We start from the raw sequence: 25,820 nt of genomic DNA, 5'->3' as shown, positions 1-25,820 counted from the left end.
GGCAAGAGTTACAGCTGGGGGAAAGGCAATTACGATGCGATTTGGCAAGATTTAGGAAGCATAGGATGGGGAAGGAAACTGCAGGGGATAGGCACATTAGAAATGTGGAGCTTATTCAAGGAAAAGCTACTGTGTGTCCTAGATAAGTATATACCTATCAGGCAGGGAGGAAGCTGTAGAGCGCGGGAGCTGGGGTTTACGAAGGAAGTGGAATTTCTGGTCAAGAGGAAGAAGGCTTATGTTAGAATGAGATGTGAAGGCTCAGCTAGGGCCCTTGGGGGTTACAAGGTAGCCAGGAAAGACCTAAAGAGAGAGCTCAGAAGAGCCAGGAGGAGACATGAGAAGTTGTTGGCGGATAGGATCAGGGTAAACCCTAAGGCTTTCTATAGGTATTTAAGGAATAAAAGAATGACGCGAGTAAGATTAGGGCCAATCAAGGATAGCAGTGGGAAGTTGCGTATGGAGTCAAAGGAGATAGGGAAAGCACTAAATGAATATTTTTCAACAGTATTCACTCTAGAAAATGACAATGTTGTCGAGGAGACTACTGAGATACAGGCTACTAGGCTAGGTGTAATTGAGGTTTACAATGAAGAGGTATTAGAAATCCTGTGAAAATATATAAGTCCCCTGGGCTGGATGGGATTTATCCTAGGATCCTCTGGGAAGCCAAGGAGGAGATTGCTAAGTCTTTGGCATTGATCTTTAAATCGCCATTGTCTACAGGAATAGTGCCAGAAGACTGGAGGATAGCAAATGTGGTTCCCCTGTTCAAGAAGGGGAATAGAGACAATCCTGGTAATTATAGACCAGTGAGCCTTACTTCAGTTGTTGGTAAAGTATTGGAAAAGGTTATAAAGATAGGATTTACAATCATCTAGGAAAGAATAAATTTGATTAGAGATTGTCAGCATGGTTTTGTGAAGGGTAGGTCGTGCCTTACAAACCTTATTGAGTTCTTTGAGAAGGTGACCAAACAGGTAGATGAGAGTAAACCGGTTGATGTGGTGTATATGGATTTCAGCAAGGTGTTCAATAAGGTTCCCCACAGTAGGCTATTGTACAAAATGCAGAGGAATGGGATTGTGGGAGATATAGCAGTTTGGATCAGTAATTGGCTTGCTGAAAGAAGAAAGAGGGTGGTGGTCGATGGGAAATGTTCATCCTGGAGTCCAGTTACCAGTGGTGTACCGCAAGAGTCGGTTTTGGGTCTACTGCTGTTCGTCATTTTTATAAACGACCTGGATGAGGGTGTAGTAGGGCGGTTTAGTAAATTTGCAGACGACACTAAGGTTGATGGAGTTGTGGATAGTGACGAAGAATGTTGTAGGTTACAGAGAGACATAGATAAGCTGCAGAGCTGGGCTGAGAGGTGGCAAATGGAGTTTAATGCGGACAAGTGTGAGGTGGTTCACTTTGGTCAGAGTAACCGGAATGCAAAGTACTGGGCTAATGGTAAGATTCTTGATAGTGTAGATGAGCAGAGAAATCTCGGTGTCCAGGTACACAGATCCTTGAAAGTTGTCACCCAGGTTCACAGGGTTGTTAAGAAGGTATACAGTGTTTTAGCTTTTATTAATAAAGGGATCGAGTTCTGGAACCATGAGGTTATGCTATAGCTGTACAAAACTCTAGTGCGACCGCACTTGGAGTATTGTGTACAGTTCTGGTCACCGCATTATAAGAAGGATGTGGAAATTTTGGAAAGGGTGCAGAAGAGATTTACTAAGATGTTGCCTGGTATGGAGGGAAGGTCTTACGAGGAAAGGCTGAGGGACTTGAGGCTGTTTTCGTTAGAGAGAAGAAGATTGAGAGGTGGCTTAATAGAGACATATAAGATAATTGGAGGGTTAGATAGGGTGGACAGGGAGAGCCTTTTTCCAGGAATGGTGACGGCGAGCACGAGGGGGTATAGCTTTAAATTGAGGGGTGATAGATATATAGGACAGAGTCAGAGGTAGTTTCTTTACTCAGAGTAGTAAGGGTATGGAATGCTTTGCCTGCAACTGTAATAGATTCGCCAACTTTAAGTACATTTAAATTGTCATTGGACAGGCATATGGACGTACAGGAATAGTGTAGGTTAGATGGGCTTCAGATTTGTATGACAGGTTGGCGCAACATCGAGGGTCGAAGGGCCTGTACTGCACTGTAATGTTCTATGTTGTCTTAGATGCTAAACAAGACCACATCCTCCAATGATTCAGGGGTATGTCAAAGAACTACTATTTTATGAAACATTGGTTTGCCCTCAACCAGTAGAACCAACTTGCAGACTGTTCACTCAATTCATTGAAATCTTGGTAAATGGTAAACACCTGGCACATCCACTCCAAAAAATTAGATCACTCCAGCATCATTTTGTTTTTGGTTGAGGGGCAATGACAGAGCAGAATCAGAATCTTTGCCAGCAAATATAACTAGTAACGGATGGCTTCAGTTACCTTGCTCTGCCAGCCTCCTGACATTTCTATCAGTTGTCAAAGCTGAGACCAAGAAATTGTAGAGGTGAGAAAGTCTTGGCCAGTTATCTACACATTCTGGTACAGCAGCCCGAGGCTGTTTAAAAAATAGAAATTTTGAATTTTGAATTGATCTGAGCAAATCTTTCTGGATCAATAAAGTCTCAGCAGTAAGGTAGTGAATGACCAAATAATTTGATAGTATGGCGACTGTTAAGACATTAAAAAAAATTCTTATAACTGAATTTAAAGAGACAACAGAATCTATGCTATTGTGATACCATTGACTTTTCAATGACTCAGTAATGAACAGAGAATGACAGCCAGATACATTTGGAATTTAATTAGTTTACCAAGTCAACATTTACATTTACAACAGTTAGGTTTCAACAATATAAGGGTGGAACAGTAGTTGTTTTAAAAAAATACATAAAAATAAATACGAATTTTAACTTTTTGGAGGTAGCGTATTGGTCAATTATCCAGTGAATCTAAGAGCACAATGCATGCAATAATTTTTCTAGCACAAATGATCAAAGTGCTCACTTGATTAATGCATTTGAAAGCACATTTTAAATAGTATTGCTGTATGCTCTCCTATATCTCAATATGAGCCATCATATAAGATCTCTATAAAAAATAATGCATGCTTTGTAACTTTGTGCTGTACGTTGTAAGAGTAGCATTGGAAACACATGCTATTTGATTAGATTGGGTTCAATCTCGAAACAAAGCAGTTGTATTGTTCCCAAGTCCCTTGCCCTTCATTTCTCTCATCTTCTACATTAATTCCTTTGGATTTGGTGCAGATCTTCTTTACCTGCTATTCATTTTCTTAATAAATACCTTATAACATTTGTTTTTATGTTGCAATGGAATTGGTAGATTCTGACCCCATCGGAATACAGAACCAGAGTTTTATTGCACAGGGAGCCTATTCAACCCCGATGTCTCTGGCAATTCTTGGTTTAAACATCCAAAGCTAATCATATTGTCCTGTGCTCCCCCAAAAGCCCTGCATCTTCCTTAACTTCAAGTATTAATTGCACTTTATCCTTAAAAGAGATCCACAATGATCTCTTCCTCAACAACTCCCTAAAGAATTCCAAACTCGGTGTATTGCAATTTATTTTACTATCTCGCTTCACTTTTGGTAACAATTCTAAATTGATAAGCCTTAATCAGCAGCTTTCCAACCGAGGAAAATAGGATGGATTGGAAAGTGTGCCCATTAGCTTTTGTGGTTTTGTGGAAATACCCACAGTATCTCCTCCTAATTACATAATTAATCTGGTCAATATGCATTATGGTCCCTATGGGTCTAATGTTCTCTTGATAATGCCCTGGGCATTGAGATTATGTCTCACACCCATATACTAGCCAATGAAAATCAACTGGTGCCCTTTTCCATATGACAAGCAGAATTTTAAATCCAAGCACATTGATCATTTAAAAAGCATTAAACCAAGCTTTAAATACTACTCACAATATATTAAAACTGTTGCACATATTGCAAAAACCATGAATGATTTACTTGTTATTTAAAACAATCTTCCACATTGCACACCTGTTGCACATCACTGTGCTAAAAGCACAAAAATGTACAAGTCTTAACACTTTTCATGTCGGCTTTTCTGACCTTGATAGGCTGACATTTCTTAGAAGGAACCACTTAACATTTACAAGCAATTGCCAAACTGAAGAAATCTTTACTTGGCAATTAGTCTCTAAGTGACCGCATGATGTTCCATTTACATCACTTTCCTAGGGGATCCCAGATTAGCAGTCTTAAAAGGAAACCTGATCAAGACTCAAGATTACCCATCAGCAAAACCTGAGGATGAGCAAGAACTGATTCAACAACAAAATCCAAAATATAATGAATATCTGCAACATTTCCCAAGTTCAATTCAGATCACTGATCCTCTCCTCCTCAAAATGGTAAATATTAATAAAGTCAAAAGTAACCTTTCATACACTTCGCTTTCAGGGACCAAAACAGTTTAAAACAAGCACAAACTATTTCTAAAATGATTATTGTACATACATATAACAAATAACTTGCCCACAAAACTGTAACCACAGCTAACCTTCATCTTGTTTAGTGTAATTATTCACGCCTTAGTCATGGCTCAGTGAAGGAAACAAATACACGACTGGGCTTCTAATCGAGGATTGCAGTTGGCAAAACTGTACATTAATATATTTCTCTTCATCTTAAATTTTCCCTCTGGTTTTAGTAGGATGGAAAACTCGGTACTCTTTTCACTTCCTTCTATAAAAATCTTCTCAAAGGCAGTAGATTTGCTCTAAATGTTCAGTCAACTGCTCTAATATCCCCTTCCTGGCATCAGTTTCATTAGTCATTCTGTACAGCATCTTTACGTTAAGCTGTTAAATAAATGGGTGATTGGATCGTTCCCAGAAGTTGTACTATCCAATCTGTTTGCACAGTTTTACCAATCATAGCTGTGAATCCTGATATTAAACACAGGTCCCAAAGATAGCACAAAATCTACATTAAAACTGTGAGCGGAGATTCATTAACCCAATTAATATATATATATGGGAATATAAATTTTACTTCAATTTCACATACAATTGGTGTGGTGGGAACACCTATCAGGAATTGGCGTGTGGACTGCGGAGAGAGGTACAGTCAATTTGCAATCTGCATGAATTGGGTGCATTGATTTATTCATAAGTCCCTAGAAGATGCTCCCACCACTTGATGCCATTTGCCATGGATGTCAGTTGTAAAAAGTACCCAATTGTGACATAAATCAAAGTTTGTAAAAACAGCTGTCTATTTACCAGAGGAGATCTTCATGGATAAGCTTACACTCAGTTCACAAGAATCAAAGTTGAATAAAAGATGAATAACTTCTAAATATTTCTTTAAAAGGCTTTGCTTCTTCCTACTCACTCTCCCAAACTTTCCTGATATGCATTCTGAGAAGGGCCATTTTAAAGTTTAGAATCTTTCAACATGAGATGTAGGATATTATTTTATGAATGATTTCCAATTCTCTAGGTAAATTTAATTCCCTTCTTTGGGTTTATGATACAAAAGGGGAAACTTCCATTGCTTCACTTTGAAGGTTATGGTATTAACTTACAACAGGATGCCATCACATCGCTTGTTGTAACCTGAAGTTGCAGGCACTGTAATTTTTTAAGTGGGGCATTTCTGTAATCCATATACCAGTGGCCTGGGAGTTATATTTCCTTTGGCAAAAAAAAGGTTCTCTCAACAACAATCAAGTTGCATTCTTAGAAAACGCACATCTCAAAGTCATACGCTCCTCTGTTTTTCATTAAAAGAATTTCATTCTTTCTTCAAACGACTGATTTTGTAAAGATAGAAGCAATTCCTCCTTTCTACTCAGTTCTCTTCCTTACAATCTGGAGGCTCTCACAACTAAAATTTGCAATGAATTATTTCAGCAAACGTCAGATCTCGAGCCACAATCTCCCTATCAGGCCAGAATGCAGCTGAAAAAGACTAACCCTAACCTGTACTCTTCATGCACAGTTACGTATTAGTTGAGAAGGTTGGTAAGAACATACAGGCAGTGTCAAACGTTATTTTTAGTTTCCTGCCCGTAAGCCTATTTAAATCATTGTCCAGCTGAGAGCAAAGCTAGCCTTCCTACCGCCTCTCCTAAATTGTTTCAGTTACTGCCTGTTTCTGTGCTGTATAACTCGGACTCATCTCTTTGATTTTTCCATTTCTTTTCGTTGCCTTACCAGATGCTGATCCGGTATGACACGGTGACATTCAACTAAGTTCCCTAGCTGAAAATTAGTTAAATATTCAATAACGGAATAAACAAACTATAAATATTTTTATTTTGAATTCAGTCTTGACATCACCTCAAGTTCAACTAAACATTCACCTCAATGAATCCTTAATGTGAATTAGCAGCATTTTATTCCCTTTGCATTGGGGTAAATCACCATGAAGAGCCTTGACTTCAAATAATATCTTTCTGAATTGCATTGAAAGCTTCTTAAAGGTTTGCTACTGTGAAGCAACTCATCTAGTGAAATTGATTAGATTAGATTAGATTACTGATTCTTTGTCGGAAGTACAGAGTACATGTGGTCAGATAATTAGCAAAAATCCGAATTTAGAAAAATGAGAAAATGTTAGAAGGACAAAGAAAGTCATCAGTAGCTGAAAGATAAGTCACATGTTTTAGGCGTAACCTATTGTCAGAAATCTCAGAGTTTGATTAGAGGGACTCAGCCATTCCAATTCCCGTAAACTATTACCCCAGAAACATCAACTTACCATTCCTTTTTAGGGAATGGTTTGATCTGCTTTGCATTTCTGCATGAGTCAATACACTTTGTTCACCTTTAAATCGTTACATTGGTTAGTGGTCTTCTGTTATCTCATCCACGTCTATTTGTAAATCTTGGAGTAAATACAGGCTGGGAATTCAGTCATGACCCAATATCTATTTTCCACTTGTGATCACTGGCTAAATTTCTCCCCCCTCAACCAGCTAAACTCTTTTCTCAGCCCAGGGAACTAAGACCAACTCTTTGTAGCCACCATCACGTTGGCATAAATCAACTAACCAAGGCAGGCATCCCGTGCTCAACATTTGTGAAACGTAGCTGCATTTGCACATTAATTAATTACCCAGTAAACTCCCAACGTCTTGCAATCGGTAGTAGAAGGAAGTTTTTTTTATACAGCCAATGTCAAGGCGACCAGCTACAACGTCTGTGTGTGTGTGCTTTTCAGAGACCGATCTTTTTATCCTTTTTTAAAATTTTTTGAACTATCTTCTTATTTCTACTCTGTGTCTATGTGGGGCGTGCTATTTCTTCCTACATTTAGTAATGAATAAATTTACTCTTACACTTTGTTAATTCAGAAAAGCCTTCGGTCTTGGAGAAAGATATCCAAAAGGGAAGGGATCCTTTATAAATTAACCTTGCCACCCACCAATGGGGTAGGTGAATCATCAAGAGGATCCAATTCATCCCTCCTTACCATGGGATTTAGTGATTTGAAGCATCCCACCTGGAAGTGGAACAAACTGGGGAATCTTGCCTGGGTACGGACATAACAATATTTGTTGGTAACTCATAGTCAAATCCTTTTCACCTCTCCATCTCTCTTTCCTCTGTTCTCTACATAATTTGCCTCTAATTCACGGATTTTCAGTCCCATCACTTTATTTCCCAATCTTTAAATCTCGTAGGTTAAAGGGATATGCAGCTTGTACATTTGTTCAGTGATGAATCTGCAAGCTTTGCTGTGTCAGCGAGTTTTGAGATTAGTAACTCAGTTTGAGATTCTGGATGTAGGTATGCTCGCTGAGCTGGAAGGTTCATTTTCAGGCGTTTTGTCACCTTACTAGTAACATCATCAGTGAGCCTCCAGATGAAGCACTGGTGGTATGGCCTGCTTTCTACTTATGTATTTGGGCTTCCTTAGGTTGGTGATGTCATTTGCTGTGGTGACATCATTTCCGGTTCTTTTTCTCAGGGGGTGGTAAATGGGATCCAAGTCAATGTGTTTGTTGATAAGAGTTCCAGTGGGAATGCCATGCTTCTAGGAATTCTTGTTTGGGTCTCTGTTTAGCTTGTCCTAGGATGGATGTGTTGTCCCAGTCGAAGTAGTGTCCTTCCTCATCCGTATGTAAGGATAGTAGTGAGAGTGGGTCATGTCATTTTGTGGCTAGTTGATGTTCATGTATCCTGGTGACTAGTTTTCTGCCTGTTTGTCCAATGTAGTTTTTGTTACAGTTCTTGCAAGGTATTTTGGAAATGACATTAGTTTAAGCAGGAAAAAGGAAGGAAACACACTCAATACACAAGAAAGGAAAGCACTTGAAAGACTAAAAAAAACATTGTTATGCTACCTGCAGACAAAGGATGCTTGACAGTCATTTTAAATCAAAGAGATTACATTGAGAAAGTGAACACATTACTTGCAGATACTAACAAGTGGTGATAGACCTGACCCCACAACTAGAGAACTGAATCACAGCTCTACTCAAAAAAAACGAAGAAATTGGAGAAATAAATAAGACTGAGTTCCAAAAAATGAAACCAGATGGATCCCACACACCACGCTTCTACTGATTATCCAAAATTCACAAACCAGGAGCCCCCCTAAAACCCATAGTCTGGCTACCTAAAACCCATAGTCTGGCTACCTGATACACCAACTTACAGGTTGGCCAAGGAGCGACACCAAAGACTAAAACACTTAGTAGAAGACTCGGGCCACTCCATCCATTCCACCCAAGAATTCCTGAAGACCAAAGATGACAAGATAGATGATGATGAAATAATGGTCTCCTTTGACGTAACAGCCCTGTTCACATCCATCAAAATCAACCTGTCCGAGGGAACACTGACTACATTATTAGAAGAATCAAAGAAACATGCACCAAACACCACCAACTTCATCAGCAAGGACAATGTAGTCAAGCTAATGGACCTATGCCTTACCACCCACTAGAGACAAACCAAAGGAACACCAATATCAGGGTTCTTAGCAGAGGCAGTAATGCAGAGACTTGAGCAAACAGCTCTGCCAACCATCCAACCCAAATTTTGGGTCTGCTATGTGGATGACACCTTTGTTATCACTAAACAAATCAAATTAGAGGAAACCTTTAAGACCATCGATAATACCTTTACTGGCATAAAATTCACTAAAGAGGAGGAAAACAACAACAAACTGCCATTCCTAGATGTCGCAGTAGAGTGAAACGTTAATGGGGAATTTCAAACCAGCGTCTACAGGAAAACAATACATACAGACCAAATACTGAACTCCAGAAGCAATCATCCCAACACCCACAAACGAAGCTACATTAGAACATTATTTAAATGAGCCACCACACTGCAGCACAGAAGAACCACCCCCAAGAAAAATAACAGGAAATGATGTCACCACAGGAAATGACATCACCAGCCCAAGGAAACACAAACAGAAAGCAGGCCATACCACAAGTGCTTCATCCGGAAGCTCACTGATGATGTTACCTAGTATGGTGATGAAACATCTGAAAATGAACCTTCCAGCTCAGCCAGCAAACCTACATCCAGAACTTTTGCTGTGTCATTATTGATCACACATCGAGAAACTCTGTGGGCAAAACTCTCTAAAACCTACAGGCTCAGGAACAATGCCTTTGAATGCCTTAGTTAATCACTAATTCAATGCTTAGTAGGGAGAGAGGGGAGGAGAAAGAATAGAGTAAAGGCTGATTAATTGGGTGTTAGGTGCAGCATAAATATCAGCAGTGTTGAAAAATCACAGTCCTATCTATGAATAATATATCCGGTCAAAAATTATTTAAAGTAACAAACGTTTTCAATTTTACTTCAATGCAAAAGTCCATTCTCCCACACAATTTCTCCTCCTTCCCTTGAAGGGAGCAATTGTTGCAGGGCAATAGTTCCATGAAAGCTACTAATTCTTGGATTATTATTCATTGCTAAACTGGTGGTTGGATGCCTGTACCAACAGTACAACTTGGCGCTGAGATGGCATTGCCTGAAGTGGGTGCAACTGCGGACAAATAAACATAAAAGATGTGGAAACTCAGTGTCAGCAGTAATGTATAGTAATGGCATTAGGCAGGGAATTTATGCCACAAAATGTGTAGAGGTTTGAGAGGGCACTAAGAACAAAATCACAGGCCAGGCATTTCTGAGACTGCGCCTCAGAGAGAGAGAGAGAGGTTTGAAATAGATAACAGTGCAGTGATACAGAAAAGAATAAGAACATCCTGTATAAGAATGTCGACAGTCACTCATATACAGCAATGATATTCATTTGAAACGAGTGGATACTTTGCCTCGGCTATTGCCTAGAGGATAGTTCTGGGGAAAGTAAGTAACTATCGCAAAGCTATGGTGAGAGCCTAGATCAATGCTTCTGAAGCAGCAGAGACATCTTAAATATTAATCACTCGACAATATACATCCGAACTAATCACAATAAAAATATTTACCTGAAGAACTTCAGAGGTAATAGAATCCATAAGAACAGCACTCAATCTGCAGTGATTTGGGCTGGAACATGCTTTCTGAATATTAAATAGGGTGACACATGGAGGGGCAAGATTTCCTGTTGCTTTGATAGTGACATTGTAATCCTAACACTTAGGTTTCCTATATACACAATTTCTACTGAAATTTCAGAATACAATGATCGTTTTACTCGGAATGTTTGCTAATCCAGTCGAACCCGAAGAAACCTGTCCCCCTTTTGACCCGCAGAGGTGCCTTAGAAGACAAAGCTGCATGGAAGAGGCTCATTGTTGACTCATGAATTCTAAAAAGCATTGCTCAAATGGAGCATCAATGCTATGTGAAACCTGAGAGGTGTTATACTCTTGAAACATACTCCAGAACGTGTTACAGAATGGGGTGTTTAGAATATTGCAGCACACCCAGGATAAAATGAGGGGAGATCAAGTTAGGCTGACACAAAGAGAGACCTTCATTAAAATAAAAACACATTTTGTTGTATGATCCTTTGGGTAAATTGCATAAAATGCTGAAATCACCTAATTCAAATTCAGTGTAGTTTGTTCCTCTTAAGTAAAACAAATAGATAGAAAAACATGCAAAAGTTAAATTCTTAATTCAAAGTACCAAACAAGAAAAACTGTGGCTTGGGCCATGCTGTCACTGCTGTAGTTTTGTTTCATGATTACAAACCCTGCCAATCTCCTAAGATTGCAGCTTCTATTGGCTGGGCTCGAGTGTCAGGAATGATTTGTAACCAGTGAGTGATTTGTCTTGCAGCCCATCAGTATGCTTTTAACCTTGCTGGAGATGTCAGATCTTTAGCTGAGGTACATTTACGTTCTCTTCAGGGCTTTTCTCACTGTCTCTGGAAGGCTTCCTCTTTTTGCCACCTGCACAGATTCACAAGAATAAAAAATGTAAATTTTGGAAAATGTGCGTTCATGCAAATCCTGAAGCAAGGCAGTATAGTGACTAGTAATTCAGAGGCCTGGACTAATAATCTAGAGATTAGAAGTTAAAATGCCACCATGAGTTGGGGAATTTAATTGCAATTAATTCAATACATTTGGAATAAAAAGCTGGAATCTGTAAAGATGTCCATGAAATTGTGTTGAATCCGCTTGGTTCAGAATTAATTCAAGGAAGGAAACCTCATATTTCTCTTTGGTCTGGTCTACATATGACCCCAGACACACAGTCATGCATTTGGCAGTTTGCTGAAAATGGTATGACTGTATTTATGAATAATACCAACACTGCAGTTCACAAGTGCAACATGTGAGAGAGTTGTACCTGGCTAATATAAACAATTCCAACCATCTTCATTTGGTGCTGTAAGGTGTCACTTATTTTCACAGCCCCTAAATGACCACATTAGTAACTGCTGAGTGGGAACGGTCCCTTCTCTCAATTTTTGAAGTGTTCACCGACTCGTCAGTTTATGAACAGGAATTCTATGCAGCTAACAGCCTGGAGTGGCAGTATGGCCGAGTGGAGTAAAACCAGTTTGGAACACGTTTGGGCTCCCTGCTTTCAGACACGGGCACTTGGCGCAGCACAGCTATGTAGGGTCATTGTGGCCATTCGGTGCAGGAGACAAGCATTCCAAATTCATAAACCACACGGCCTGCCAGAGCTCAGGACCATTTAGCATCACATCTCAAAGCCAACTGAGAATGGGTATACAAATGCTGACCTTGCCAGTGACACTCACAATGAAATAGACACTGAGTGCTCATTTACTACAGCTTACATCTCTCTGTGAATTGAAGGACTGAGGGTATCAGCTCCTAAACTAGAATTGAAACCAAGGGATCAAAGAATTCAGAAAGGATTCATGAGAATACTTCCACGATGAGGAACTTTAGTTATGTAAATATTTGGGAGAAGATGGCTCTGTTCTCCTTGGAGAAGGTTAAGAGGAGATTTTATTTAAGTGTTCAAAATCATGACAGGACTGGTAAGAGCAGGGAGTGAGGAAGATTTCCTTTGATAATGGGGTAAGAAGCAGAGGACACCATGTCAAGGTGGCTGGCAAAGGAAACGAAGGATAAGGGCATGGGGAAAATGATATGTAGCAAGCACAAATTAATCTTGTTGAACTGAAAGAGAATGTGGTGGGGACAGATTCAATAGAGGCCTTCAAAACAAAGTAATTATCTAAAGGAGATTCTAGGGTTATGGGGAAAAGATGGGTGGAAGTAGAACTAGGCAAGTAATTCTTCAGAGTTAGCAAAGTCACAATGGGCCAAGTGGCCTCAACCTGTACTGCAACAATCTTACGATACTTTGAAATGCTACTCTAGTACTGATGCAATGCTCCCTTTTTGGAGATGTTTGTGGTGTCAAATCCAGTTCCTGCCTGCCTGTTCCCAGAGATTCACATGGAGACAAAACACCCTTACATACCTCAAAAAAAGCAAGGAATTCTTCCAGATTCCTAATCAAGCATAATTGTCAGTTCATATCACCATAAAACATTAACTGGCTGTCCAAATAATGATTACATATGGTGCATTGCAGTCACAGAACAGCTGCCCTCTCTGGCTACATAATAACAGCCACTGTATTCCAGAAGTATTTGGATGTGTAGGAATATAGGAGTTGCTAGAGAAATAAAGACCAAGGTTCATCTAGCGTCTCTTCGACTGACCTGGTAGGTGCAAATTGTGACAATGGAGTTGTTGACTAATCCTGGCAATCAATCTCCATTATTTCATCTCGAACAACCCTGACATGAGGCAGGATAAACCCTGGCAGTGGAAAGCTATGGGAACACCACCTGTTCCTTTTAAGCACTTTTCATGGCTCAAATTACGTGTGTCCCAAATTGTGAGCTTGACGTTTTCACAGGCAATGGAAAACTTCATGAATACAAATTTCATAACAAACTAATTTAACTGACTGATTTAAAGCACAGAAGCACATTTGATATCATGAGTGGAGTTTGAGACAAATAAATAACCAGAGTGAGAGATCAAAAGTAAAAACTTCCAGGTCTCCTTTTCAATTCGAGATGGCTCTGTACCTTTACTTACAGGGGACAAACATCAGGGGACTTCGTTTAGCATTATTACTCTTTTGTGGGACAGGGAATATCTTTCTGCTCTGTACATATTTATCAAACTTGCCAAACAATTGCTGCCATTATGAAGGCAGACACTACTAGTTATGTCATTTGAAGAAGTGGTGTAGAAGGTGACAACTTCACAGTGTGACAAATATTAACTTATGGTGTTGAAAATGGGAGTTCATTTCCTGCAAATGTCTTGAATTTAGAGGATACGTGTAGATAATCTGGATCCTGCTTTATATCAGTCTGCTTGTAGTTTCAGTCAGCTGCATTTTTTTTTAAGGAAAGTCTCTTCAGTGAGGTATTAAGTGCTGCATTGTTAGGCACAGTGACCTTTAGACAAATTACTAAGTTAAATTCTGGCATGGCCAAGAGGACCTAGAAGAATCCATAACACTTTCCTTGGAGTGTCTTGGCCAGCACTCATCACTCAACTAATGCCACTAAAAACAGATGAGCTGATCTTTATTCTCACTCCTATTTGTGTCACTTTAGTATTTGCAAATTGACTGCCATTTCAAGACATAATTCATTGGCTCACAAGGTACTTGGTAAAAAATCTGACATGAGGGATCAAATTCCATCCTTGTTTGTGAAGCTTTTGCAGCACAGTGGCAGTGTCCATTCCTCAGAGCCAGGTGGAGTCAACTCAAGTCTCACCTGCTCCATAGATGTGCAGTAACATCACTGAACAGGTTGGTTTGAAAATTTCTATCCTATGAAAGAAAACTGTTGAATAATTGTGCTTTCTTTTCACGGATTTGTTTTGTATATTTTTGTGGTGCTCTTCTCCAGCTCACACTGGTAACAAGTCGTTTATGAAATGCCTTGAAGGCTGCTAAGGGGCTTGCTACAGAATACTGGATTAGTGGTGCTGGAAGAGCACAGCAGTTCAGGCAGCATCCAACGAGCAGCGAAATCGATGTTTCGGGCAAAAGCCCTTCATCAGGAGTAAAGGCAGTGAGCCTGAAGCGTGGAGAGATAAGCTAGAGGAGGGTGGGGATGGGGAGAGAGTAGCATAGAGTACAATGGGTGAGTGGGGGAGGAGATGAAGGTGATAGGTCAAGGAGGAGAGGGTGGAGTGGATAGGTGGAAAAGGAGCTAGGCAGGTCGGACAAGTCCGGACAAGTCAAGGGGACAGTGCTGAGCTGGAAGTTTGAAACTAGCATGAGGTGGGGAAGGGGAAATGGGGAAACTGTTGAAGTCCACATTGATGCCCTGGGGTTGAAGTGTTCCGAGACAGAAGATGAGGCGTTCTTCCTCCAGGCGTCTGGTGGTGAGGGAGTGGCGGTGAAGGAGGTCCAGGACCTACATGTCCTCGGCAGAGTGGGAGGGGGAGTTGAAATGTTGGGCCACGGGGCTGTTTGGTTGATTGGTGCGGGTGTCCCGGAGCTGTTCCCTAAAGCGCTCTGCTAGGAGGTGTCCAGTCTCCCCAATGCAGAGGAGACCACATCGGGAGCAACAGATACAATAAATGATATTAGTGGATGTGCAAGTAAAACTTTGATGGATGTGGAAGGCTCCTTTAGGGTCTTAGATAGAGGTGAGGGAGGAGGTGTGGGCACAGGTTTTACAGTTCCTGTGGTGGCAGGGGAAAGTGCCAGAATGGGAGGGTGGGTCGTAGGGGGGTGTGGACCTGACCAGGTAGTCACGGAGGGAACGGTCTTTGCGGAAGGTGGAAAGGGGTGGGGAGGGAAATATATCCCTGGTGGTGGGGTCTGTTTGGAGGTGGCGGAAATGTCGGCGGATGATTTGGTTTATGCGAAGGTTGGTAGGGTGGAAGGTGAGCACCAGGGGCGTTCTGTACTTGTTACGGTTGGAGGGGTGGGGTCTGAGGGCGGAGGTGCGGGATGTGGACGAGATGCGTTGGAGGGCATCTTTAACCACGTGGGAAGGGAAATTGCGGTCTCTAAAGAAGGAGGCCATCTGGTGTGTTCTATGGTGGAACTGGTCCTCCTGGGAGCAGATACGGTGGAGGCGGAGAAATTGGGAATACGGGATGCATTTTTGCAAGAGATTGGGTGGGAGGAGGTGTAATCCAGGTAGCTGTGGGAGTCGGTGGGTTTGTAAAAAATGTCAGTGTCAAGTCAGTCGTCACTAATGGAGATGGAGAGGTCCAGGAAGGGGAGGGAGGTGTCAGAGATGGTCCAGGTAAATTTAAGGTCAGGGTGGAATGTGTTGGTGAAGTTGATGAATTGCTCAACCTCCTCGCGGGAGCACGAGGTGGCGCCAATGCAGTCATCAATGTAGCGGAGGAAGAGGTGGGGGGTGGTGCCGGTGTAATTACGGAAGATCAACTGTTCTACATAGTCACCAAAGAGACAGGCATAGCTGGGGCCCATACGTGTGCCCATGGCTACGCCTTTGGTCTGGAGGAAGTGGGAGGATTCAAAGGTGAAATTGTTAAGGGTGAGGACCAGTTCGGCCAAATGAATGAGAGTGTCAGTGGAAGGGTACTGTTGGGGACGTCTGGAGAGGAAAAAACGGAGGGCTTGGAGGCCCTGGTCATGGCGGATGGAGGTGTAGAGGGATTGGATATCCATGGTGAAGATGAGGCGTTGGGGGCTGGGGAAACGGAAGTCTTGGAGGAGGTGGAGGGCGTGGGTGGTGTCTCGAACGTATGTGGGGAGTTTCTGGACTGGGGGGGATAGGACTGTGTCGAGGTAGGTAGAGATGGGTTCAGTGGGGCAGGAGCATGCTGAGACAATGGGTCGGCCAGGTGGTCAGGCTTGTGGATCTTGGGAAGGAGGTAGAACCGGGCAGTGCGGGAGCCTAGTGTGATCACATATAGCCGAGTGCTAGGAAAACTATCTACAGCGCAATGCACTCATCAAGAAGTATAACTTGAGCATTAACCAGAGGGAAATAAATTTTAAGAGCAAATTAAATGCATATTTGTCCTATATGAGAGTTCATCATTCTGTCGGGGAAGACGAAAAAGGTGCAAAAACAAAGCAGATGGGGAATAATCCGCATTTATACAAAGTTTGAGGGTTACCCGCTTTGCAGCCTGTACAAATCGGGAAGTATGGGGGAAAAGTACTGATAAAAATATTTACTACAATTCTTTTAAAATGCAAATTTCTTGCCCCAATGGGAACCCTCCAATTTTAAATCTTTCTTCTCCTTCAGCTGTTCCACTGTAAGCATTAAATGAGAACAGCTACCAAGCCCAGAGCAGCTTCATTCATTCATTTTAATAGGTTCAAAACTTCAGACTCCCCTGGGAGCTGATCATTGCAATCTCTGCTGGTACTCAGTTTTCCCAGGGCCAGGGAGCCCTGGATTGGACCATAGAGTGGTCTCTAATTGTGGCCCCCTACAGTGCACTTGTAGGACGCAACAATGTCATGGGAGTGAACCAAAGTCAAGCAGCTTTGAAATGACAAAGTCACGGTGGGAACTTTTTAAAAAAAAATTATAGGAGTACTTTGAACAGAAAAATACTCTCCTTGGATCTTCCTTTTGCTCTGTTCTAGTTTTCAAACGAGATTTCGAGCCCCAGGGCAAATGAAAGACATGGGTGGTCCCTTGACTCCCAACATCAGTAATCTATCAAATTAGATTAACCCCTTTGTCAGCCTACCTAATAAGGGTATGATTGGCCACACATGGCGTAATACTACTGGAGGCAACAATCACACAGTATCAAATCTAGTTACCATTATACCACTGCTGATAAATTTCACTCACATTTGTTCTGGTCTTAAGGTTGACCTGCAGTAAAATTGTAATTGTTTGTTATTTTACCTCAGCTTTAATAAAATCCCCCACTAACAGGGCAGCCTAGGCAGCTCACCAGTACATACCTGGCGTTTACAACAGTGATCTGACTCACGCCATCAGTGGAGAATGCTGAGTTTATGGTACATCAGCCTCTCCACCTTGTCATTGTGTCTATTTGCTGGATGGTGCACAAACAACAATTTAGGAGGGGAAAGGAGGAGGAGCTGGAAAAGAAAATAAATAGCGGGCAGGGAAGCAGCTTACAAAAAAGTTAAATAAAAAAGCTTCCATCATCTGGAAGCTGTCTGAGAACACCACAAGCATTCAAATCAAACTTGTGCAAAAGAATTTACTGAATCATCTTCATATTTTGGTTGAAGATAAGCATAGGAGATACCTGTGGTAATCTACAGTAGTTTGAGAGGTGTCAAGCTGATTGACAATGAACACAAATGGTTAACATCAGCTTAACAGTAGGTGACTGCATCTTGGAAATTTAATTTGTCTCAAGTGTCACAAGAGTGATAAAATATAAGCTATCAATTTTTAACTTCCATTGTCTGATTTTATTACCAGAGACTTCCACAGACTGAAATGTTTTCAAAAGGAAGAGACATTGACTTATAAATGTAATTACCTGACCACTGGTTGAGCCAGAGTTAAAGAAAACATCAATAAACAAGAACCAGTCTAAACTGAAATTAACATTTCTATCAAGAGAAACCAGCCAGATGCGAAGAAATCGGTTTCTTCTGTTTACATCTAGGTGAGAGGCTTGCATGTTGGAGATTAAAAACAAAATCTCTTACAATTATCCAGTTAAGAGACAACAAATCCAGACACAGAAAGACAGAAATGTACTGCATTTCAAGTAATGACGTTCTCAGAGGGTAACAACATTCTCAGAGCAGATGAGATAGATTTATTATTGGATTGTCTCTCTCTGCTCTCAAGAAAAATAAATCCTGAGACAAAATGAATTAGAAAACATTTGAACACAGAACTCAAAGGACATCTGCAATATCCATGGCTGCCATTGTTCCATGACATCCCTAACCAACTCAGCACCTCAAGAGCATCTTAAAAGATTTTAGATTGCATGTTTTTTATCTTCCTTTTGGTACTTGACACCATCTCATTTTTAACTTTCTACCCGAGTTTGTCCCTGTGCTTGACAGCATATCTTTAATTTTTTTTTGAGGGTTAGCAAGTACCCGCTCCTTTTACACAAGCAAACCTTGTAATTAGCTCTTTTTTGTTTCTGGTAAACCAAATAACTAAACTCTTGCTGGAGAGCTATAGCTGCATGCTAAAAAGAACCAAAAAGACCGAAAAAGAGGGGAGCCAACTCACGCTTCCTCAGCTAAATGCAATACATGGGATACAAGAAGAAGCCAATAGCCAGTAGCGACAGGGCTGCAATTCATTTAAGTGAAATGATTGGGAAAAGTAAGCCAAATTTTAGAAATAAGTTACCCACTCACAACACCATCACAAATTGTATATTTTGCAAATAAATTTATTTTAGAAACTGCAAAATGAGTTATTTTTCTTAATTTATGAATTCCTGAAAATAGACTTAGTGAGAGTTTGAATATTTTCAAGAAAACTGAATAAGTCACAAACCTGTAACTATCATCTCAAATAAACGATAGCGTTTAATCCATGGGTGTAGATTCAAAACTTCAAATTCTTTCAGCCTGACCTTAGACCAAAGGGATTATAGAGACTAACGCAAATGTTGTTCTCTGCTTAGCGTACTTGATAAGTTTTCATAATAAGAACACTTTTAACTCAAGTCTGGATAAATCTATTTGGCCAGGCCATACAGACTTCAGAGGATATGGAGATGTCTAGGGCTGGGATTTAGAGTAGTCATGCGATGATTTATTTTGGGGAACTAAGCCCGTGATTAGTCCAGGGAACGTAAAGCCAAGCCAGGTCTTGATAAGCAATGGCCTGAAAAGCAGCCAAACCTGACCCCTGGAAATAAGGCTAGTTGGGGACGACTAGGGAAAAGACCTTGATTGACAGCTAGAGTAAATTTAAACAAAACATTTAAATCTGAAAGCACAGGGTTGCAGATAGATAAGTTGAACCAGTTTCAGAGCTGCTGTGCTCTCAAAACGTTGACTATTAAAACTGTTGGCATAAAGGGGCTTAAAAAAGCAATTGATGATGCATTGGGAAACAGTCGGGCCAAGTTAAGGAATATGATGCAGTTTGATGTTCTGTTCCCATTTTTAAAGATACTCATTTCCTCTGGCCCCAGCCCAGCACAGAATTATGCACTACAGTAATGATATTTGTATTGCATTTCACAATAGTAGGATTTTTAGAAAATATTTAACATTAACAGTTGCACTAACTTAGTTTCCTCAGGAGCTTTTTGCCAAGTGTCTCTTCTGAACTGCTAAGTGAAGGGCTTTTTTTCCGTTCTGGATTGTTAACCTCAGGTTCAACATTGACGCTGGTGTTTTCATCATCTGAAAATAGACAGAAATTACCTTAAAGAAACACAGGTAAAAGGGGTAAAGATTTTTGAGGCATTATTTAAAATCTTTAACTCATTAAAGAAAAATGCTTTTGCTTTCTTGACAGCTCTTTCTTAAGGGAAGTTCCGCAGAATCTTCCTTTCACTTCACCATTCTTTAATTTGTTTCTAACGTAAACTGCACCCTTGTACAGAAGGCAGACAAAGAATTGTTCAAGACTCTGCTGGCAACGGTGTTCCTGAACTTATGGTTGATGGATTCAAAAGGATGCCACAGGATAACCCCAGCAATCTTAAATTCGGAACTCCCACCTCCAAGCTACTTTCTCCACTCGGTTTCTGTTTGTGCCAGCACACTTCATAGGATGCTGGCTGTTCCACCACTAAGGGCCTCGGAAGTTGACCAGCATTGGAGATTTCTTGAATAATTCCACACCCCTACAGCCTAATTCTAAATCCCTGGAGTCCATTATCATGCTGTCATTGTTCTACCAATGTCTAAATGAGAGCAGCACAGATTAGAGATTAAACCCCAAGCACTTTGATAAATGGTGTACACGAGCTGGAGATGTCACTGTTGGACTGGGATGGACAAAGTCAGAAGTCTCTCAACACCAGGTTATAGTCCAACAAATTTATTTAAAATCACAACCTTTCGGAGCACTTTACCTGGTGAAGGAGCAGCGCTCTGAAAGCTTGATGATTTTAAATAAACCTGTTGGATTATAACCTGGTGTTGAGAGACTTCTGAATAAATGGCACATGACAATTATATATCCCAAACTTAGCAATTTAATTTCTCATTGAGATGAAAACCTCTTTTCTTCTGGGATTATGACTCCTACATTTAGTTTAGGTGGATTAGGCAACCATCTGAGTAATGATTATTGTCATGTAACTAGCTATGCTGCCAATCTTCCGAAGGTGGGTTGGAAACAGATAATGTGATGCGCCCATTCCTTGGCTCTCCCCATGCCCTCTTACTGTCCGCCTTTTCAATACTTTGCAATTGTTGAGATTGAGACCTTGACGAGAAAATAATAAAATCAAATCTGGTGACTGACATATCACAATCCTAGAATTACTAGGAAACACAGTGTTGAAGAGACTGAGGATCCTTAGAGCTTTAAGAGACCCAATAGGTATATTCAGCTAATCACTGTCCTGCAAAATCCAATCCCTTATTTCGCCTGTGCCCTTGGGAGCAGATTGCTGAGCTTAGCATTTTGTCTCTCAAATTGGTTTGAAGGTTTATATTTTGTTTGTATTTCTTGAACAGATATTTATTGTTTTTAAAACAAAATACTTACGCTGTTTAGTCTTGAATCCAGTCATATCGGAGTCATTTACTGCATCTATTCCCAAGAAAAACACATCACTTGGGCTTCTCAGTCCATCTGACCTGCTGCCTACAAGTGTGACAAAGTTGAACAACTGAAAAATACTTTACTTCAGTATTTGCTTTGAACAGGCAAGAATACACAAAAGAAACTTCACAATTTTTACAGCATCAAGCACAAAAAACATATTCTAACAAAATTGGACTCCATTGCAAGACTACTGAACTTAAAAGCAATTAAGACATAACAACAATTTACCATTCACCCTGAACACAAAGAGTTAACTGCGCAAATACCAGTGAAAAATGGGTGCATTGTGTGCTGTAAATTTACATTTCAGTTAACGTTTCTTCAGTTAAGAACTCCCAATACAACAAACTGGTGGTGACCTAGGAAAAGATTTTGCTATCAAAAAGGGTAATGGGACAATGTCGTAAAGCTATGAAAGCAACTTACAAACTAGACGACATGAAACCTCTGCAGTCACCTGATCTGGCTTGTTTTAGACCCACTGTCTATGACTATCTTATTGGCATAAACATTCAAGTTCTCCCACTGGAGTTTGTTTGTGCCATTATCACCACCTCTGGCTGTCAGGCTTTCCCATGTACTTTTGGGGAGGAGATACAAATAGGAGAACAGTGAAAAGAGAAATATTGAAATATCTAGCTGGCATCTTATCCTATACAGTCAAGTTACCTCAGTTATATATGAACATTGGAAAGAAGAGTACAAAGCAGCCATTCAGCTTCTTGGCTGCTCATCTGCCTCTACACCATTTTCCCCCAAACTGCTCTGTGTCATTGAGCATGTTCATGGGAGAAAATAATGGCTTAGCTTTCACTGCTCTTTTGGGAGGAGAATCCCAAAGGATCATCTTCCTCTGAATGAAGAAACTACTCATCAGTCTTAAATAACCTGCCTCTTAGTCTGAAACCATGTCACCTGATTATAAACCAAGGGAGAAATCCAATCTATGTTTACCCACTACCACCTAAAAAGGAAAGGACAGCAGATACACAGGAACACCACCAGTTGCAGGTTAGCCACTAAGTCACATTCTATTGTCACTGAAACTTCACTGTTGCTTGGTGAAAATCCTGCAGCTCCCCACCTAATAGGACTGTGGGTGTTCCTACAACCCAACGTGGTTCAATAACGCTTCTCCCCACCATCTTCTGAAGCAAATGAAGGATGACAATAATTGGTGCTTAGCCACGCAACACTCGCATCCCTTGAACGATTATTTTTTAAAAAACCCTGATAAGTTTGTTGCAAATTTCAGTGAACCAAACTAAGTTCTACTGTTTAAGGTACGAGAGGGCATAGGTTTACAGTGAGGGGGTGTAGGGGGAAGATTTAAAAGGGACACAAGGGACAACTTTTTTTCAGACAGAAGGTGATGCGTGAATGGAATGATCTGCCAGAGGAAGTGGTGGAGGCTGGTACAATTACAACATTTAAAAGGCATTTGGATGGGGACATGGATAGGAAGGGTTTAGAGGGAAATGGGCTAAATGCTAGCAAATGGGATTGGATTAATTTAGGATATCTGGTCAGCATGGAAGAGTTGGACCAAAAAGGTCTTTTTCCGTGCTGTACATCTCTATGACTCTATGATAGAATAGCAAGTACCCGATTTTTTGGGCGCTACTCTTTATGATTGATCAATACATTGCAACACAGGTTTAGGTGCAGCACAGTATTAATGTTAAGCAGATGCCTCATTAGAGTAGTCTCTTCTCATTTTTTCATGTAGAGGAAGAAAAGGTGGTGTTACGTTGAATCCCAGTTCTAGCAGCAATGTAAGAAGGTGCATGAGGAAGTAAATGATGAGCTACAAAATGGATCAGGATAGCATCACAAATGTCACAAATTATAGCAAAACGATTCAACCTTTATACAATGGAATTTATTTACAGGAAGCAAACAAATCCCATGTTCCATTTTACATTGGAATTCGATGATCCGATTTCTTTTTATCACTTATTAATTCAGTAAATTATTTGAAGCTATCATGTAACCCATTAGGACCGAGTAGAATGTTGCTCACAGATTTACCAAAGCACCTCCTCCAAACCTTGCGCATAAACTGAATGTGATAACTATACTTCCAGAAAACCATAACTACAGTGTGTTCGGGAGGATATAACACAATAGTTCTGTTCCTGTGAAATCCTGCATTACAAGAAAATCACGTAATAACAGCACCATTTAAACTAACAGGATTGGAATCACGTTATAGCTAATACAGGTGAGGAATGTTCACGTTCTACAAATAATGGTCTAAATTCTTCAATCGCATTATAGCCATTCATGTTGAAGAAATATGCGAAACATTGACTGTCTTGATCTTCAGATGCTGCCTGACCTGCTGTGCTTTTTCCAGCACCGCACGTTACCAACTGATTGAATGCCAGAGGATTGGTTGAGGCTGGTACAATTGCAACATTTAAAAGTCATTTGGATGGGTACATGAATAGGAAGGATTTGGAGGGATATGGGCCGGGTGCTGGCAGGTGGGACTAGATTGGGTTGGGATATCTGGTCGGCATGGACGGGTTGGTCTGAAGGGTCTGTTTCCATGCTGTACATCTCTATGACTGTATGGTAGAACAGATCGATGGGCAGAATGGCCTAATTCTGCTCCTGCAATTTTCTTATGAATCTCACAAGATGCTTTATACAACATCCAAACAAGTAGAGAATATGCCATGAATAATAATTTGTGATTCGTGCGACGGTTTAAGGTAATTTCAAGTGAAAGACTTTATCGCAAGGTGACTGAATGGTCCCAAGATCTGTACTCAGCACCTTCCCTGGTCATCGTGTGTGTGTGCACTACATACGGTAGATGATGAGATGAGAATGAGCTGACTTGAATCAAATGTTTTAAATCAGGATTAGGAGATGCAGTTTATACTCCAATTGAAATATTTAAGTTCACTATAATAAGCACACAAAAGTGTAAAACCATGTTTTAGATATCCACAGAACAGGGATTCATACAGACACAGTTCTCCGTCTAAATTAGACTTTCTGCAGTAAGACAGGAGATGCAAAAAAAGTAAAGGGAAAAAACAAGTCAAATAACAACTGTATGACAATGATATCAAACCTCAGGGAACACTGGTGAATTGAGGGGGGGGGATTAGAAGATTACCTCAAAGCTGATCTCGCAATATCTACAAGAATCTCAAATTTCTCCAGCCAATCCATAAGATACAGGCAAACCCAGCTACCCTTGAGGAATTGAGTGTAGACACTAAGATAAGGTCAGGGAGTTCAATGTTTCCTTGTCTCACGAGATGGACTGAGTAATATGAAGAACTTACATGAGTCCTGTTTGAGTGGCCTGAGATGTATGAAGAAGAAAATGAAATTGTAGTAATACAAAATATGGTGTACTTGAAAAGGAATGGAGGACATCACAATCGTATTTACTTGAGCTTCTTGAAATCAATCCTCATTGTAATAAAGAAAAATGCAGTTGCAGATGTTTGATGATAAAAACAGGAAGTGCTGGAGAAACTCAGCAGATCATGCAGCATTATGATGACAGAAACAGAGTTAGTGGCTTGAGTTCAGTATGACTCTTTTTCTGAAGTTCGAAGAGGTTAACTGTTTCCCTTTCCACAGATGCTTCCAAACTGGACTTTCTGTATTTATTCCAGATTTCCAGCATTCATGGTGTTATGCCTTTGTTATATGAAAATGCTCATCTTAGTGACATTGTACTCAACGCTTCCAGCGGACAGTCCAAGTGCTCAAAACAGAACAACAGGAGGACCTGGGAGTCAATGATGAATCTTCATAACATAATACGTGTGTCATCATCAAAGTTATTCAAAGGACGTTGTACATAAGTGCAGCACTATTTTAACTCACATTTTAAAAACAGAATCGGTTAATGTCACTAGCCTTGCATGCAATCTGGTACCTTTGTGAAAGGTAGTCGGAAAGGATGCAAGTAAGTGAAAGGAAGATAAAATGATGATAATGGTATGAATATACCCAAATGACAGTTAGTTTCACTGGATTTCAATAACTGCAAAGTAAATAACTGCATTGGATGCTTAAAAACTATCATTCATGGATGTGAGCATCAGTAGCCTATCCCTGATTGCCCAAAGGACAGTGATGAGTCAGTACCTCTATGGGTCTGGAGTCAAATGTAGGCGGACAAGGTGCCAGTTATATTTCCTAATGGACATTAGTGAGCTAGATGAGTTTTTTGTTTGACAATCAACAATGGGTTGCAAGTTTTCTTTATTGAATACCAGCTTCAACATCTACCATGGTGAGAGTCGAACCCTGGGTGCCAGAACAAGATCTGGGTTTCTGGATTAATAACCCAGTGAAAATAGCATTAAACCATCACCTCTGCTATTAGTATTCAACAGAATTTAACATTTTATAGTTATCAGCCTTGAGAATTGCACAATGTCAGAAATAAATGGTAAGGCGGGGTACCCAAGTGTATTTTAATGGTCGTATCAGATTTGATTTGATTTATTGTTTTCATTGTATCTTGGTTAATGTAACAAGTACCATTTTGCATGCTCTCCAGACAAATTATACTCTATTTAAATACATCTTGATAATAGAGCAGAACGCAGAATATACTGTTACAGGTACCAAGGTGTAGAGAAAGATCAACTCTAATGTATGAAAGGTACGTTCTCAAGTCTGATAACAGTGGGGAAGAA

General features: G+C 40.4%; 1 protein-coding gene across 2 annotated transcripts in view; it reads right to left on the bottom strand.

Moving 5' to 3' along the window:
* Positions 1–2,779: 2,779 nt before the first annotated feature.
* cnnm1 (cyclin and CBS domain divalent metal cation transport mediator 1) overlaps positions 2,780–25,820 on the bottom strand; it is a 113,683-nt gene continuing 90,642 nt past the window's right edge. For both annotated transcript variants that reach the window (XM_072557117.1, XM_072557118.1), the window contains 3 exons: positions 21,082–21,180; positions 19,647–19,763; positions 2,780–11,368 (listed from right to left, as the gene is read on the bottom strand). In XM_072557117.1, coding sequence (XP_072413218.1) covers positions 11,289–11,368; positions 19,647–19,763; positions 21,082–21,180 — 296 coding nt within the window. In that variant the 3' untranslated portion in view covers positions 2,780–11,288. The remainder of the gene's footprint in view (positions 11,369–19,646; positions 19,764–21,081; positions 21,181–25,820) is intronic.

Source organism: Chiloscyllium punctatum, chromosome 38 (assembly GCF_047496795.1).
Source record: "Chiloscyllium punctatum isolate Juve2018m chromosome 38, sChiPun1.3, whole genome shotgun sequence".
NCBI lineage: Eukaryota > Metazoa > Chordata > Chondrichthyes > Orectolobiformes > Hemiscylliidae > Chiloscyllium > Chiloscyllium punctatum.
The sequence above is the reverse complement of the archived record's forward strand: the minus strand, read 5'-3'. Positions and strand labels throughout refer to the sequence as shown.